Below are 18,015 nucleotides of genomic sequence, written 5' to 3'. Positions count from 1 at the left end.
GGGGAAAATTGGGGCAGACAAGGACCCTAAGACACTCCTTTTCTATGGTCCCAGTGTCCCCCGTCACAGAATTTATCACAATGTATACATTTTCACCTCTAAGACCACAAGCTCTTTAAAGTCAGAAGCTAAATCTATTTCATTTATCTTCTAATCCAAAGGTCTAACAAAGTGCTTAGTACATCACAGTAAACATTCATGTAAAAGCTGTGGAGATAAATGAATATATGAGAAAGATAAGCCAACGGGACTAAAGAATACAGTATTTTGATTTCACGTTGATAGATTTTTACCCTTAGAAAGCAGGTAAAAATATAAGAAAGAGTATGAACATATATTTTTCATAACATATTACAAAAGACTTCTAACTTTTATATTAAAAAGGTAGCGTACAAATTAGATTTTAATAGAGTAAAAGAGGTCTTTAAGCTGCTGAGAGTAATGCATATAATTCTACATACTATTACAAAGAAACTAAATACGACACAAAAATAAATACTATGTATTTGGTTTTCATCTATTCCTAGTTTTTGTGTTCAAACAATATTATATCAAAAGTAACTATACATATTCTTTGACCATAAGTTTCATCAATTAGGTTAGAGAAGATCAAAATCAAAATAAATGCGGACCCTACAAATTACTTTTGAAAATTTATATGGTTAATGGCTAGCTAATCAGTGAAAGAAAAATGAAAAGCAACATTGCTTCTAATTGTGAAGTAAAAAATCCTGCCCATTCCCCCAATTCTACTATTTTGCAAAATGACTCTAAAACACTCTTGTGTTTAGCCCACAATGAGGCAATTCATTCCCACCAATGTGAATGGTAAGACCCACACAGTTTTCAGTTATAACTGAAACCCGAACATGCCATGACCTGTAAAAAGTGCAAACTGAAATTTTTTAACACAGGCAAAATGACATCCTCAGTTCAAAAATAGATCTCTATTTCCTACATTAGACAAAGTCATTAGATTATAATCAAAATTATGACCAAGTAGAAAATGGTGTTCCAAGATCTTTAAGAATCCTTACCTAATCCTATTCGGTTTGGACTTGTTTCTCGGCTACATCCCTGACTCCTGGGAATCTTGCTTCGTTTTTCTGAAGAAGGTGTCACAGGTGGGCCTCTTGAGGAACTACCAGCAAGGCCACTATAACCACTTCCCAACAATTTCCCTGGGGAACTTGACCGGCTGCCAGCTAAAAATGAAGCAAAACAAAACTGAATAATGGATGTAAACCAGGGAATAAATTATAGTAATTTCAGAAGCCAGTTTACACATTAATTTGAATCAGATACTAAGAGAATTTTATATGAAAATAGCTTTTTAGTTAGTGGTAGCACTAATTTTTTAAAAACGTAGGAGCATAAAAGAACATCAAATTATCATAAAAGAATATTTATATATAGAAGAATTACTGGTGGAGTTCTACTAAAATGATTGCAAAACTTCTGATTCGAAAGAGCAGGCTAAGGACAAACAACCTCCCTGTTCCACAGCAAATTTCTACAAATAACCACAAAGGTGTTTATGTATTGTTTTGTTTTTTTATTCTATAAGAGTTGATATGTTAAAAATTTTAAGTATTAACTGCTGGAATAGTAGAAATATAAATAGAAGAGAAATTTCTTAAACATTAGTGCAAGGAAATGGATCCAAGAAAACTCCACTAATCTAACAAATGGAAGAAAATGGGGTAGGGGGATGAAATAACTAGAAACTTGGTAAATAAAAATCACAAAAGAGGGTGACAGGAATAAGCTCAAACTATTGTAATCATAATAAATGGCTAGATTAAATTCATCTATTAAAGACAGAGATTCTTGGATCGGGTTTAAAAAAATGAAATGAAATTCAACTGTATGTTGCTTATAAGAGACAAACAACATACTTAAAACAAAATAACAAAATAGAATAAAACACAGCATTAAAAAATGACAAAAGGGGGCCAGCCTCATGGTGTAGCGGTTAAGTGTGCGCGCTCCGCTGCTGGCGGCCTGGGTTCAGATCCCGGGCTTGAACCAACACATCGCTTGTCAGGCCACCCTGTGGCGGCGTCCCACATAAAGTGGAGGAAGATGGGCACAGACTTTAGCCCAGGGCCAGTCTCCCTCAGCTAAAAGAGGAGGATTGGCATGGATGTTAGCTCAGGGCTGACCTTCCTCACAAAATAAAAGACAAAATATATTTCTTATTGGTAAAAGAATAATTGTCCATAATGTCCATAGAGATAATAATAATCGTGAACTTTTATGCTCCAAATAATAGTTTTGAAATACAAAACATAAAAATGATAAAACTATAAGAAGAAACTGAAAAGGTCATAATTATTAATAACCTCTCAGAAAGACTAATATGTCTCTCAGAAATTGACAGAGCAAGCAGTCAAAACTATATAGATACGTATAAACACATCTCCCACATACACACAAGTGTGTATCTCAACAAACAAAATACACATTCTTTTCACCTTTCCACACATGGATATTATAAAAACCAACTATGTAGTAAGCCTCAAAGGAAATCTCAAAAATATACCAAAGTTGAAATCATACAGGCCACATTTCCTGAGATATATGCAATAAAATTAGAAATTAAAAACAAATAATATAGGGGCTGTCCTGGTGGTATAGGGGTTAAGCTCATGGGCTCCACTTCAGCGGCCCAGGGTTCGCAGGTTTGAATTCTGAGTGCAGACCTAGACACCACTTATCAAGCCATGCTGTGACAGATGTCCCACATATAAAGTAGAAGAAGATGGGCACGGATGTTAGCCCAGAGCCAATCTTCCTCAGCAAAAAGTGGAGGGTTGGCAACAGATGTTAGCTCAGGGCTAATCTTCTTCACCAAAAAATAATAATAATAATGATAATAATATGGTTAGTAACTTTTATTAACAGCTAAATGGCTAGATACCTATATAACCATTTCTTGTGGGACAAAATTCTCTCTCAGAGAAAACAGCAAAATTTTAAGGATCATACCAATATACCTGAATGGCAATCATTTACTTAGATCATCTCCTTAGGCAGAGAAGGCAATAAAATTCTGAAACTAAAAGTGCACATTATTATGTACCATAATAGAACAACCAGAATACCAGAATAGACCGACCCAAAGGTAAAAACTTTTGAAATAATACTTTCCTGGAAATTAAACACACACACACACACATCTCCATTATTCAAAGGAACCACTAAGGTGACTACTCACACAAATTAGTACTTTATAATGATTTAACTATAATTTAAAGTGAAATTCATTGTAAAAATCACCAGTACACATTACCATGAAGAACCTGTCTCAGGACCTATTAATTTTGCCCATAAAATTTGAGCATGCAAATAAACTATTAAGCTGTGTAAAAGGAGAAAAGAAATCCATTTCAAACTCTAGAATTTGAACATACAGAAACAATGCAGGAAGATTAAGTAAGCTCATAATAAAGAGAGAAATTAATATTGTACAAGGAACATGAGATGAGGGAGAATGCAAAAAAAAAAGCAAGAAGAGAAATGGCTTACCACCAGCAGGATTAGCAGATCTGGATCCTTGATTATGAGAGCAGACCAAAGGACAGGCAAAAAGTGGATTAAAAGACAATAACACATTACAGAAGGTCAGCATGCAACACAAATGTCTTCGTTCACAAACACATTAGTAAAAAAGCTGTTTTCTCTAGATCTTGTTCCTCCTGGTCTACTTTTGTACTTCAGTTTATTTTATACATATAATACTATTTTAGCATTTAGTTCGGATCTGTTCATGTAACACTTACGAACCTACAATGTGCCGGGCACAGCACCAGGCACAGGAGATGCAAGGAAGGGTGAGACAGGCGCCTTGCCCTCAGCGAACACGTGTACTCTCTAAGCTCTGAGCAACCGAAGAAAAGTGACTGTGTCTTACTCCACCTTAAACGGTGCTTACCACACAGGAAGTGCTCAATAAACATCAATGAAGTGAAAGAAACCGCAATTGACTAGTTTCACCTGAATGTCCTATGCCACATCCTCTAATATTTAAATATTAATCTTCAAATATTTAATCCTCAAATATTTAAAATATGCCAACTGTTAAGGGCTGTAAATCTAACATTAATGAAATCTACTTACTAGTAACCAAGACTATAAATGCTAGTACATCTACATTTGTAAAATACATAAATATGCTCACATTTACCTCCTACTAAAATAACTTTAAAAAAATATTTAATTTTTATGCTTAAGATTCAGGCTTGATCATTTGCTGGTGGTGTCTCCCTTCCTGTGAGTGGAATTTGGTAAGTAAAGTAAAAGTGAAGAGTTTTTAAAGTGGAGCCCTAAGGCAGGGTGCAGTATTCTTATAGGACTGAAGAATTAAAGTTCTCTCATCACCCTCATCCCCACTACAGAAGGAACTTTAATCTTCACCACCTCTTAAGCAGAGGATCCAGCTAGGGGCAGGGACTCCTGCAGAGGCCAATGCCAATAAACAGCAGACATAAAGAAATGTAAAATACTGTTCAACCATCACTCTGCAAGAAAGGAAATAACACTGCACAGCTACAGGGTTAGACATTTTTTATTCAACTCAATTTCAACATATTGACCTATATTCTGAGTCTTGAACATTTTTTTGTCAAGAAAAATTTCTTTGCAATAAGATCTGAATCACATTTATGAGGTCATGACCAGAGTATTACATCCATTTGTGACTCCAGGCATCACTAGCGTTCAACAGAATAACCAGAGCCAGAAAATTGTTCCTAAGGTTCTAGAAGCTTCTGGGCTACACTTGCACAACCTATGTTGTGTTGTGTGGTGTAATACACTAAAAGTATGGGCTTCTTTGTCAGACAAGCCTGGGTTCTGTAGCCTCACCGAAGGCAGCAATATGACTGACCTCGCACTTTGTTTTCAGAAGGGATATAAGCTTGTCTAACATGAGGACTATACTTATCAAAGGGACATGGAAAAGTGTCTACATTCAGAAGGAGCTGAGAAAGGCATTCTAAATATTAAGAGAGAACTTAAGGTTTGGCCGCAGACGAAGTGCTTTCTACACAAGCCAGACAGCTCCAAAGGAGGGCTGCAAAGGAGGCAGTAACACGTCAGCTGAAGAGGGCCAGGCTGAGGACACACGTGTAGCTCCTGGGGAAGGGAAGTCTTCCTCCACCATGCTCACCTTGCCCAGGAGAACCCTGATACCCAGCTCTACTCTACATGCACAGAGAGGGAGTAGGGGACTCAAAGTCACATGTAGCTGGGAAGTGAGATACCAGGGCTGGATCCCAAGAACAATCAGAATACATTCATTCCATCTATAGCTGCGGCTACCAAACCAAGTGACTTGACATATACAGAGAAGCAACAATGGAAGTGAGGGCAGCTGGGCAAAGCAAGAGCCCACACTGGTAAGAAGAGAGGAGCAGGCTGCAAATGTTAGAACAGAGGGTTACATGGCAGAGCTTTTAATGGATTTACTCAGGACCACTGGAAAGAGAACTCAGCAGTAATCTCCCCAGGCACTGCTCTGACATTACATCAGACAGATTTCTTATCAATAGAAAAATGGGTCATAGTCCAGGTATGTTTCAAACTGAGAGGCTTGAGGAGAGGGAGAGAAACTACATTTTAATGTTTAATGCTTAATGATACAAAATTTAAATCATCTGGATAGGAGACAAAAGTACACTTCAATACTCCTGTTTTCTAAGCTAACCCAACAGGCATTAAGACTACTCACAGTATCTTAGAGCCACAGAAATGTGTTTTTCCCCTAAAGTCAATGAAAATATCGTAAATTTTTCAACTGCAGAATGGGCTGTTGAATAAAACTGAGGTAACAGAGAGCATAAATATACTTCTTACGCTGGGACTGTGAAACCACTTTAGCGCGACTGCGGCCTCGACTGTCGGCAGGTGTAGAGGCAACGTTGGTGGCACTCCCAGAGCTTTGCCGTCTAGTGCGGATCCGACCTGGAGGACACAGCAAAAACAGTGTTTCTATAACATTCTCCAGTAAGTGTGATCTACTTAAGAAAACAACCCACACATGAGCAAGGGGCAAGGACTGGGCCTCCTACAGGGGAGAAGCTCTTCTCCATGTCTGCTCCTGACACGTCTCCCTGTGCATACACACATGCATACGGTCTGTACACATAAATTCTACAGTTACTTTAGGAACCCGAGAGTGAGTCATGAACCTATCAAGTGCTTATGTTTCAATTATTTTAGTATATTATATTTTCAGATGAGGAGGTGATATCCATTTGAGGATTTTTTTTCAACAATTTTTTTCAGATTAAATTCGTGGTTTTTTTGTCTACAAATCTGTCAAATTTCCAAAAACAGAGAAGAAAATATTAGCTGTCATCTTAAGAAAAACACTATAGAAAAAAAGTATATGAAAAAAAAAAAACTTCTTCACTCAGGACTCAACAAAAGCTACAGCACGCTGGAGAATAAATGTGTTTTGATATGTAGCATTAAACTTCTGTTTTAAAGCATGTATGCCCATAAGTTTCTAGACTGCAAAAGACGAAGATAAAAAGAATCAATACTAGGAGTTCCTAGAGAAACGATGACCTAAAAATAAACGCAATGTTGTAGGCATTTATGAAAAGAATCTGCCATTGTAAGTAAAGCAATCTTTTAACTCCAATTATTAAACCATGAAACCATGAAAATAAAAATGAATTCAGAAATGCAAAATCACTCATGATCAGACTAGTATGACCAGGGATTAAACTTTTTTTAAATTCAGGGCGTCTTTGGTTTCAAAGGGACACAAATGCCTCTCTTGCCATAATTCAATCAGAATAGCAATCTAATAGGGAAAACACAAACCAATTTGAACTCCCACTGGCTTCTTACATTGTTCAAAACCATTTCTACTTCATCATCTGAGAAAGCCTGCAGAAAAGTAATATAGAAAAGCAAATCCTAAGGTTTAAAAAAGGTTCAAGAAAGGGAGGAAAGGCGCAATAAAAGAAAGCACTTCCATAAAACAAAAAATTAAAACTAGAAAGAAGCAATGACTTTTAATAGCAGTTTAAGGAAAGACATGCACAAATTCTAGAATCTATACTAAAATTAAGAGCTGTACCATATATTATACTAAGCTACGTATGTGTAAACTCAGAATTCTCACAACAACATATAAAGCAATTATTCCCATTTTTCAGATGAGCAAACAGAGAAAGAGGAGGACTAATTTGTCCAAGGTCACACTACTGGTTTAGATACCTGCACCTACCTGGCTGGCTGGCTGGCTAACCTAACACTGAGGGCACTTCACTTACCTAAGAAGTCACCGAGCTAAACCAAGGCAGTGACTAAAGCAAAGTGAACATGAAAAAGCAACTGAAGTTTATTTTAAATTTATTATAAAATATTTAGGTCACAAAAAGATTTTTTAAATGAACATCCATACCCATTCAGTTTAAAAAGTAAAAATCTTCTTTGCTCTACATTCCCCCAACATTTAAGATGATCCTAAACTCAGTGTTCATCATTCTCCTGCATTTCTTTACAATTTATAATATATACATAGGTGCATAACCAAGAAATAGGTGGCATTATTTTAGATATTTTAAATGTTTTTAATTATGTATTCTCCCAAAACTTATTACTGTTTTGCTCAACATTTTATTTGCGAGGTCACTTATGGAATTGATTTTTCTGCAGAAAGTAAAGGACAGATCCATTTTATTTTTTCCATATGACTAACCAATGTCCACATAAATTTACTTAACCCTTTTCATATTGATCTACAAAGCCATCTTCGTCATTTTATTACGTACTTATATATATGCAAGGGTCTGTTTCTCAGCTGTCTAGTCTGTCCCATCAATCCACGTGTCCACACCTGCGCAACATCACAATGTTGTGATTAGCTTTTTAAAAAAATCTTGCTAATTGGTAGGGCATATCAATCCACTTTTTCCTAAGGCCTTTTGCTCTCTCTTCCATATGCATGTGAAGATACAATAAAAAGACCTGTTGAAATCCTGACTAGTATTTTCTGGAATTTTGGGTTAATTCTGGGGAAAAAAGATAGCTTTATGATATTGACCTTTCCATTCATTAATATTTTATTTATTTCACTTTCTTCAATGTCTTTCAATAAAGCTTTATAATTTTTTCCAAAAGTCTTACTCAATTTTTATAGACTTATTCAAAGGTACCTTATTATATACATTTTATTAAATTGTATTTTCTGGGCCGACCCCATGGCTTAGCGGTTAAGTGTGCGCTCTCCACTGCTAGCAGCCCGGGTTCGGATCCCGGGCGCGCACCGACGCACTGCTTCTCCGGCCATGCTGAGGCCGCGTCCCACATACAGCAACTGGAAGGATGTGCAGCTATGACATACAACTATCTACTGGGGCTTTGGGGGAAAATAAATAAATAAATAAAATCTTTAAAAAAAAAAATTGTATTTTCTGACCTATTGGCAAATAAGAATGTAATTAATTTTTATACTTTGATCTTAACTCTAAGAACCTTGCTAAGCTGTCATTAATTCTACTAATTTGTATGTAGATTATTTGGGGTTATCCAAACAGAACATCATCTACAAATGAGACTACAGTTTTTTCCCTTCAATCTCTGCTCTCTCCTTTCTCTGCCTTTATTCTGCTGTCTTTGACATGGAGTACAACACTAGAGAGAAGCATGAGGGTAGGCTTTGCTGCCATGAGCCACCATTTTGAAAAAATAATTCTGAAATTCCACAAAAAGTATGACATTGCAACAGGTTAAGAAAACTCATTTCTATTCCTAATTGCTCAGAATTTCTGTCAAAAATGTTTGTTGAATTTTTTAACGCTTTGTCTGCATCTTCTGAGATAAAAGGATTCTTTGCCTAAATGTGCTAAGCTGCATCAGTAAGTTTTTAAAACTATTAAACCTGGGCTAAACCTCATGGTCATGAGGTATCCACTCACATACACAATTCTGTACTGTACCTTGTCTGATGCTAGTACTAAGGGTACACAAGCCACATAGAACCAGTGAGGGAAGTATTCCCTCTTTCTATTCTCTAAGTTTATGTAAGACTGGAATTATCCAAGTTTCATACAACTGGTATTTCTTAATCCTCTCTAGTGAATGTTTAATTGATATTTCAGTAACTTTTACTCTTACCTTTATTATTTCATTCCTACTCTTCTTTGGGTTTATTCTTTTTCTAACAAGTTGGAAACAAACTCCTAATTCAATCTCTCTTCTAATATAAACTTAAGGCTATGCATTTCCCTCTAAGCACTGCTTTTGCTTCATTCCACAAGGACTGATATGTAGTTCAACATAATGTGTTGGTTTTTTTTAACACATTACTGGATCTCATTAGCTTATGTTTTGCTTTGGAAAAATAAATTGGATCCATACTTTACAGTACTACACCAAGAAAAGCAACAAATGGATCTAAGATTAAAATGTGAACTATGAAACTATAAAAGTTCTAAAAGAAAACATGGGAGAGCTCCTTTGTGACTTGTAGTGGAAAAGTCTATCCTAACTATGACTTAAAATTAAAAACCATTAGAAGAAAAGATTGACAAATCTGACTACTAAATTTTTTTAAAAACCTTGGCATGGCAAAAAGAAAACTATGAGCAAATTAAAGAAAATGACAAATTCAGAAAAATTATTTGCAATTCATATCACAAAGGCCTAATTTCCTTAACACATAGATGGTTCCTAGGAATCAACAAGAAGTTCAACAACCAGCGGTGTGCTGGTAAATGTTTAATAATTGGCGGGGGAGGGCCGGCCCCGTGGCTTAGTGGTTAAGTGCGTGCGCTCCGCTGCTGGTGGCCCAGGTTTGGATCCCAGGCGCGCACCGACACACCGCTTCTCTGGCCATGCTGAGACTGCATCCCACATACAGCAACTAGGAGGATGTGCAGCTATGACATACAACTATCTACTGGGTCTTTGGGGGAAAAAATAAATTAATTAAATTAAAAAATAATAATAATAATTGGCAGGGGAGGGGGTGGGGGCTGCAGGGGTTGTGATGATCTGTGGTGTTTTCCAATTTCCCTGATGTAAATATTCCCACCAAGGCCAATTTAGGCTACTGATATGATGTTAACCAGCTTACAAAATTCCTGTAAATTTAACAATTGGCTCTCATGAACTAGTTCAGGCCAGCTCCAGCACACTATGGCCACAACCCAATAAAGAATGGGCAAAACCTAAGAACAGACAGTTAATGGAAAACAGAAATGGCTCTTAAATATATATAAATAGTGTTCAGTCACACTCAGAATAAGAAAAAAAAAATTTTAAATGACATTAAGAATGCCATTTATCACCTAACAGACTGGCAAAATCCTAAGAATTTGCGGGCCCGCCCGGTGGCACAGTGGTTAGGCGTGCGCACTCCAATGCAGCAGCCTGGGGTTCACAGGTTCAGAGCCCGGGTGCACCCCGATGCACCGCTTGTCAAGCCATGCTGTGGCGGCGTCCCATATAAAGTAGAGGAAGATAGGCACGGATGTTAGCCCAGGGCAAGGCTTCCTCAGCAAAAAGAGGAGGATTGGCGACAGATGTTAGCTCAGGGCTAATCTTCCTCACACACACAAAAATAAATTCTAAGAATTTGCTAACATTCTGGCGTGTAGGAAAACAGGCACTCTCATTCATTGCTGCTGGGAGTAAAAATTAGCCCTATAGAGGATTGTTTGACAATACCTATCACAATTACAAATGCATATACTTTTTAATCCAACAATTTAATTTATCCTATCAGTATAGTTGCACCCATGCAAAATGATGTATGTAAAAGGTTATTCGTGGCAGCATTGTTTGTAAGAGCAAAACTTCGGAAACAATCCAAATGTCTATCAATATGGGCCTGACTGGTCAAAGTTAATCCATACAGTGGAAACTAGTACAGCAGTAATAAAGAATGAAGAGGTTCTCTTTAATCTAATATAGAAGGATCTTAAGACATTAAGTGAAAATAATCAAGATGCAGAATACTGTGTGTAAATATGCTACCTTTTATGTTTAAAAAAAAGAGAGAAAATACAGTCTTTATATTGCTTCTATATGCATAGAAACTCTGCATAAAAATGAAACTACAAGTGGTAATATATTGGGCTTGAGGGGAAAGAGGTTATAATTAGGCAAATGAAAGAAAAGGATGGGAGGGAAACTTAACTGTATACCTCTTTATATTTTCTGAGTTTTGAAGTATATGAATGTATCACCTATTCAGAAATTTATATTTTTATGTATCACCCACTATAAAAGTGAATTTGCAAATGCTTTTTAATATATTTTGAGGCTATTTTTATTAGGACCATAAAAATTAAGGACAATTACATCTTCGTGATTTATTGAATTTTGTATTATCATATAGCAATCTTCTTTATCTCTAGTAAAGTTTTGCCTTATTTTTTGTCTATTATTTTCTTCAACAGCTTTTACTATATATTTCTCACCCTTTGTCTTTTACTGTATTTGTAGCCTTATATTTTAGACTTGTCCCTTTAAATATCACATAGCTAAATCTTTAAAAAGAATCAAGTCTAACAATCTATTTTACCTGGAAAGTTTAGCTCATTTGAGCTTATTTTTACCATCTTATACATATGCCTTTTCTGTCTTGATTTCTCATTTTCCTTTTACTCTCCCTTCATTTCCTTCTTTTGTCCTAATTTTTTAAAAGATATCCTTACTATCTTTAAGGTAAGAGTCTTATAGATTAAAATAATAAATTATTAAAAACACAACTTCTAGGGGCCAGCCCGGTGGCGTAGTGGTTTGAGTTTGCGCACTCTGCTTCAGCGGCCCGGCACAGATCTACACACTGCTCATCAAGCCATGATGTGGCAGCATCCCACATACAAAAATAGAGGAAGAATGGCACAGATCTACACACCACTCATCAAGCCATGCTGTGGCAGCATCCCACATACAAAAATAGAGGAAGACTGGCACAGATGTTAGCTCAGGGACAATGTTCCTCAAGCAAAATGAGGAAGATTGGCAAGAGATGTTAGCTATGGGCCAATCTTCCTCACACATACACACACAAAAACCCCAAACACAACTTTAACTTTTTATTTTGAGATAATTGTAGATTCAGATGCAATTGTAAAATATAACACAGAGAGATACTGTGTTCTCTCTACCCAGTTTCTCTCAATGGTAACATCTTACAAAACTATACTACAAAATCACAAACAGGACATGGACGCTGATATGCTCTATCAATCTTATTCAGATTTTCCCAAGTTTATTTGCATTTAAACTCTGGCTTTCCTTTGTGGATAGTCTCTTTTTCCCTCTGGCTGCTTCCAGTATCTTCTTTTTTAATCTTTGGTGTTCTGCAATTTCACTATGATGTGTATGTGGATTTCTTTTTCTATTGCTTGGGACTTAGTGGGTTTTTTTGAATCTGTGGTTTACTGTCTTTCATCAATTCTGGAGAATTCCCAACTATTACCTCCTCAAATATTGTCTCTGCCGCATCCTCTCTTCTTAAAATCCAATTAGAAATGTTAAATTTCTTCACTATCTTCCATATGATTTAACATCTCTATCATATTTTCCAACTCTAACTTTCTGCCCTATACTCTGGACAATTTTTTCGTTATCTTAAATTCATGACTTCTCTCTTCAGCTACGTTGATTCTGCTGTTCAATTTACCCAGTGAGTTTTTAATCTTAATAATTTATTACATTTTCATTTCTAGAAGATCCATTTGTTCTTTTTCAAAACCTGCTTGGTTATTCATTATAGTCTCTTACTTCCTTGGTTTGTCCTTCTAGAATTTCTTTTTATTTGTTTACATATTAAGAAAAATGATTACTTTTCTTGGAACTTTATGAGAATTCTTTAAGATCTAGATTGAAGTTGAATTCTTCCAATGAGGATCTATGTTCGCTTCTGCTAGTGTCCTGTGGACACAAGCAATCCACAGCTACTTTAAAACGATTTATCTACGTGGTCTGAAAAACCACAACGGCAGTGTAAATTATGACCAAAAACCTGCATGCAGGCACAACTTATGCTTGCAAATTCTCAGGGCAGATTACTTTCCCCCTCCACCTACTATCAAGGTTAAGATGTGCAAAATTCCCCCTTGTCCTCTTCAGTTTAGGAGTTAGCTTCTTGTCCACCAGTGATGACGCAGGTCTTGGGTGGGTTCCAGTTTACTTCCTGTCCTCCACGTCCTATGTATTCATCACAACGAATGCCCAAGGTCTCTGGGATTCAGCCAAAAACCTCAGGTGCAAGCCTGCTGTGGCCCTCACCTACTAGGGCTCCCACTTTTGCTTAGGTGTGGAGATGTGTGGGTTCACTGCTTTTATTTGATCAGTGATGTGTTCTCAACTGTGAGGATCACTCAGACTACTAAATTCTACATATTGCTAAAAATGCAAGTTTCTTATTTTTTTCAAATATTTAAATATAGTTATTTTATCTTATATAAAAGATCCTTAAGTCTTCAAGGATTAATTATGATTTTCTTCTTTTTCTCTGCTGCTTCTCACTCACTATAGACATTACTTTGGACTATGAGCTCATATTTAGCATATTTTAATCTGTGGGAACTCTGAGGAACCAGATTTGAGAGTGGCTTCCTCTATATAAGTTCAAGGTTTGTTCCTGTCAGGCATCCTCAGAGGCTACAAACACAGATCACTTTAATTTAATTCATCAGCTTGGGGTTTCCCAGATACCCCAGATAAGCAAAACTGAAAAGATATCTGTGTGAGAAGAGAGCTTAGTTACAAATTAGGGAAGACTGGCTTTTTCCTCAATCCAGGACAAAGTCAAGAGAGGTATCATACCAATTTGAACATAGTGTTTCTCCTAGTCCACCTTTTCATGGATATATAGCACCTTGACAGTGCTGGCTTAATGCCAGCTCTTACCTGTCACCTGGGATGAGCTCAAGGACTTCTTTCCTATCTGTCCTAAAGACTCACATTAGTAATTAAGTCCTTGGGGCACCCTTAAAATCAGTTCTGTTGTGTTATACTCATATATATATATACCTTTTATAGGGAGAGATTTTGTTTTTTCTTCATTCTATTAATTTGGTGATATTACTGTAAGTGCTGTATATGTTTTAAACAGATGATATAAAACACTCCATGATCTTTAGGAAAAACAAAGTCTACTTGATAAATGCAACAAATAGTAAAATTATGCTTCAGTTCTTTATTATGACCTGTTAATGACATATTCATTTTCACTCATATTGTGTTATGACAGAGACAGAAAGTAAGAAGACGGATATGAAAGAAGAAGAAAATAACATAAGTATGAGTAATAGAAATAAGAAATGTCAGACAACTTTACAACAGAAAAAACAAATTCCGGGGCGAGAAACAAGAGATGCATCAACAAACAAACAAGTCTACCCAAAGAAAAGCAGACCCAGAGGAAAACAAAGAATTCTAAGAGGAGTGCAGCCCTTGACTTTCATGGAATAAAGAAAGAATATCCATATCTCGTGGCTTTTTAATAGTGCTGCTGATGAATTTTTTCAATCACATCGCCATTCTTCTAGAAAAGCCCTCACAATGGGAAATTAAACCTGTATACCCGGTTTAACCTGCAGGCATGGTTTCTCCAATATTCAGTTTAGCCTAAGACAATTTAAAACTCACTAGACAGCCTCATATCACTAAGGTCTTTTGTCCCCCATATGTTTCAAAATTTCAGCCAATTCTCAATTTAGAGGTTATAAAAATTAAAAGGTCTCCTAGGTAAATCTCAACTCTCATCACATTGGGACATTTTGGCATACCTATCTGTTTTACGACTTACTGCCTAGGGGCACAATTAAACCAACCTCTACTCATACATGGCATTTTTGATAGAATCAAAATTTGGGAAGCTGATTACTTGTAAATCTTCCTACCTACAAGCATTCCTCCTCCAAAAATAACTTTCATCTCATTCTTTAAAAAAAATAGTAAAAGAAGTTTAACACTCTTTTACTTCTACATACAGACATAAATATTTTTTTCATTGTGTAAAAAAGCTAATTACTTAAAATTCAGAGTTCATGGATGATGAATATATAGCAATACTAAATGTTTTATTTCCAGTAAAACTGAACTAAAATATAAGTTTCTTTTCCTGAAGAGCAGACAAGGCTACATAGTTTTTATTTTGTAATCTTAAAATCACCAATAGTTAAACATGGCTTTTAATAACATACGATTATCTATTCTCTGAAACTTATCAGTAAGTTGTCAGCACCCACAGGTCATTCAAGCATCATACTTCATTCAAAATTATTTATTTCAGGAAAAAATATGAATAACGCATTTCCTAAACATAGTAGCTTAAAAAAAGTATTAGATCAGAGTATATTCATTTGCTATACAACTTCAAGGTCTAATCATAAACTTTCTCATGAGCAGCATAATAGACAACATAAATGCTTCCTTCTTCCAAATTTCAAAAATTACTTAACACACTGAAAGATAACATGGAACCAAACTTTTGTCCAAAACTTGAGCCTTTGCCTCTTCACAAAAAAATATTTTTCTGATTAGTTATAAATGCTAGAAGGGCGATTTGATGTGTATGATAAATAACTCCCAAAGACTACATATTTTTCTCAATTACTATAATAATGAAGTTGCCAGAATTCAAATGTAATGTCTGAATTTTGAATTTAGAGCATCCAGCTACTGCTTCAAAATTATATCTTTGCCTCCTAAAGATGAAAGTACCTATCTCTTCTTGTCTCAGGAGCTAGACAGTAAAATATTTAATCGACTTATTAACACATTTTTTAAAGGCCCATAATGATTCCAAAAATTCTTAGTCTTCTTATTCTTATTCTTAGTCTCTCACACAATAAGTAAGTAGGCAATCTTCTGACCTTATTCTGAACTGGTAAGAAGAAAATTGATAAAAAGAAAAAAAAAAAGTTCAAAATTCCTAGTGCTGGGTAGAATAACAGGCTGATTTCAATTCTGTTTTATAGGCATATGAAATCAGGGCATTCTGGAAAAAAATATAATTTCCCACCTAATGTCTTCATTTTCCATTACATTTACATTATTGTATTCCACCCCCTACCTCCCTTCCATCTATGCTGAGGAGATACTTAGGATCATTTCTTTAGGAAGGAAAAATATAAAATTACTCATAACAAATAAAAAATGAAGAAAATCACACCCAGGCTCAGTCTTCTACTATCACAAATGAGGTCTTCATCATGACATAGGTTTCTAGTCCGTTTTTCATTTTGGAAACTTTTCATTTTACAAACTTGTCCAACCCCAAGAATCACCAGTGGAGCTTGCTGAAAATTCAGGTTCCCTTGCTCCTTCCAAACTTAATCAGAATTTTCAGGGGGAAGGACCTAGAACTCTGTTCTTTTAGTCAGCATCCAGGTAATTTTTATGATGAGATAAGTTTGAAGAACACCAATCTTGGGACTACGTTCATCTTAAAAAAAAAAAAGTCCACTCCTAATTTTCCCTTTATGAGTTCCTTAGGAAGCAGCATGGATTAAAAGTATTGTGAACTGCACATATTAAGATAAAACCCAGTCCACTTTGCAGGATAGCCTTTTAGAGTGGCTAAAAATATATGAAAGTAAACTAGCAGTTCCTAATTGTTAATTACCCTGAGGGTTGGTGGGTCTAAGCCACTATCTTAAGCAAACGAGGTTCCTCTCAATTTGAATTATTTGAAGCATCATCACGCTTTCTATCTAGAGACTTCGCAAAGGGATGATCTTGCTAGCATGTGCTAATCAAAGACCTGTACAGACTGGACTAGCTATGTCTAAAATTAAAAAGACAATGCAAAATCAGGAAGAGCTTCTTGAGAATGGCATAAAAAGGAAACAAAGTGGATTTAGATATGTGTATTTCTTTACCATGTTATACCCTTGTGTGTGGTATAGAACATGGCACATAGAAGGCATTCAATACATGGTTGATGAGTGGATGAATGAGAGTAAATGAATGAATGAGGTATGTGTCAGTGACACAAATAAAAATAGTATCATATAATTCAGTAACATCTTCAGGGGAGAGAAAAGTAGTTTTAAAAATTTCTATAAATTACCTGGTAGAAAACCTTTACCAGCCTTTAACCTGAATAAATGACACTGAAATTTATTTTCAAAACAGGAAAGGCAAATCCTGAGAGGCCCACAAAAGCACAAACATAAAGAGAAGGAAACAAAAGAAAACAAAAGCTAAGGTGGTGCTTCAGGAGTAACACAATCTGAGACAAGCAGCCCATGAAGACTAGCACACAAGGTCACGTCGACGCTCTTCCCCAGGGTGGGCTCAGCATTAAAAACCACATACAGACAGCACACTAAAGGGCCCAAATTCACAAGAACGACGACTGAACAAGAAAGGAGAGGAGAATTCAGGTAGAGGTGGGGCAAAAATCCAAGAGAAACAGAATGAAGAAGAGTGGAGGGAACAGCGTGCAACGTCTCATGCAGGGACCTCAGTGAGGACAAGGGGGCGCCAGGCAAGACTCGGTGAGAACAGAGGATGAGTGAAAGCGAGACACTCAATCACAGAAACACACCGCTTACCCTCTGCTTTAGTGGCAGTACCATCTTTAAGCAAATTAAAAAACAAGGGAAGGGATAACAGGGAACAGTTAGTAACATTAAGAAAATTAAAAAGCAGAATGTTATTAGCTACTAAAAAAGCAAAAGTACAATTTAAAATAAAATTAGAAGGAAACAAGTTCAACAGCAAAGCAGAGTCTGAAGCAAGTCAGCGCACCTTATGTTGAAATCAGTTTGGTACAATGTGCTTTTGCCTTTGGAAAACAAAACAAAAAAGGGCAACCCAGGGTAGTGCCTCAGTTGGTAGAGTGATTGTTGTTCTTTGTTTTAGCCAACTCTCATCCTCTTCAGAGTTCCTTTTTCTTAGAACAAAGTACTAGCAGAATGGGAGGGAAAAACTAAGAACTAAAACACTAAAGAGTCACCCAAAGGGCAGAGGCAAGTAAGAAGCTCAGAGAGGCTGGCTCTAGCAATGCCTATCCCAACTACA

At 36.3% G+C, this 18,015-nt stretch overlaps 1 protein-coding gene across 1 annotated transcript in view; it reads right to left on the bottom strand.

Annotated features, from left to right (window-relative positions):
- The window catches only part of CLASP1 (cytoplasmic linker associated protein 1), a 260,490-nt gene that overhangs the window by 84,056 nt on the left and 158,419 nt on the right, over positions 1–18,015 (bottom strand). The window contains exons 20-22 of the mRNA XM_058548789.1: positions 5,860–5,967; positions 3,532–3,558; positions 1,038–1,205 (exon numbers count right to left, since the gene is read on the bottom strand). Of these exons, the coding sequence (XP_058404772.1) occupies positions 1,038–1,205; positions 3,532–3,558; positions 5,860–5,967 (303 nt within the window). The remainder of the gene's footprint in view (positions 1–1,037; positions 1,206–3,531; positions 3,559–5,859; positions 5,968–18,015) is intronic.

Source organism: Diceros bicornis, chromosome 10, assembly GCF_020826845.1.
Source record: "Diceros bicornis minor isolate mBicDic1 chromosome 10, mDicBic1.mat.cur, whole genome shotgun sequence".
NCBI classification, from domain to species: domain Eukaryota; kingdom Metazoa; phylum Chordata; class Mammalia; order Perissodactyla; family Rhinocerotidae; genus Diceros; species Diceros bicornis.
The sequence above is the reverse complement of the archived record's forward strand: the minus strand, read 5'-3'. Positions and strand labels throughout refer to the sequence as shown.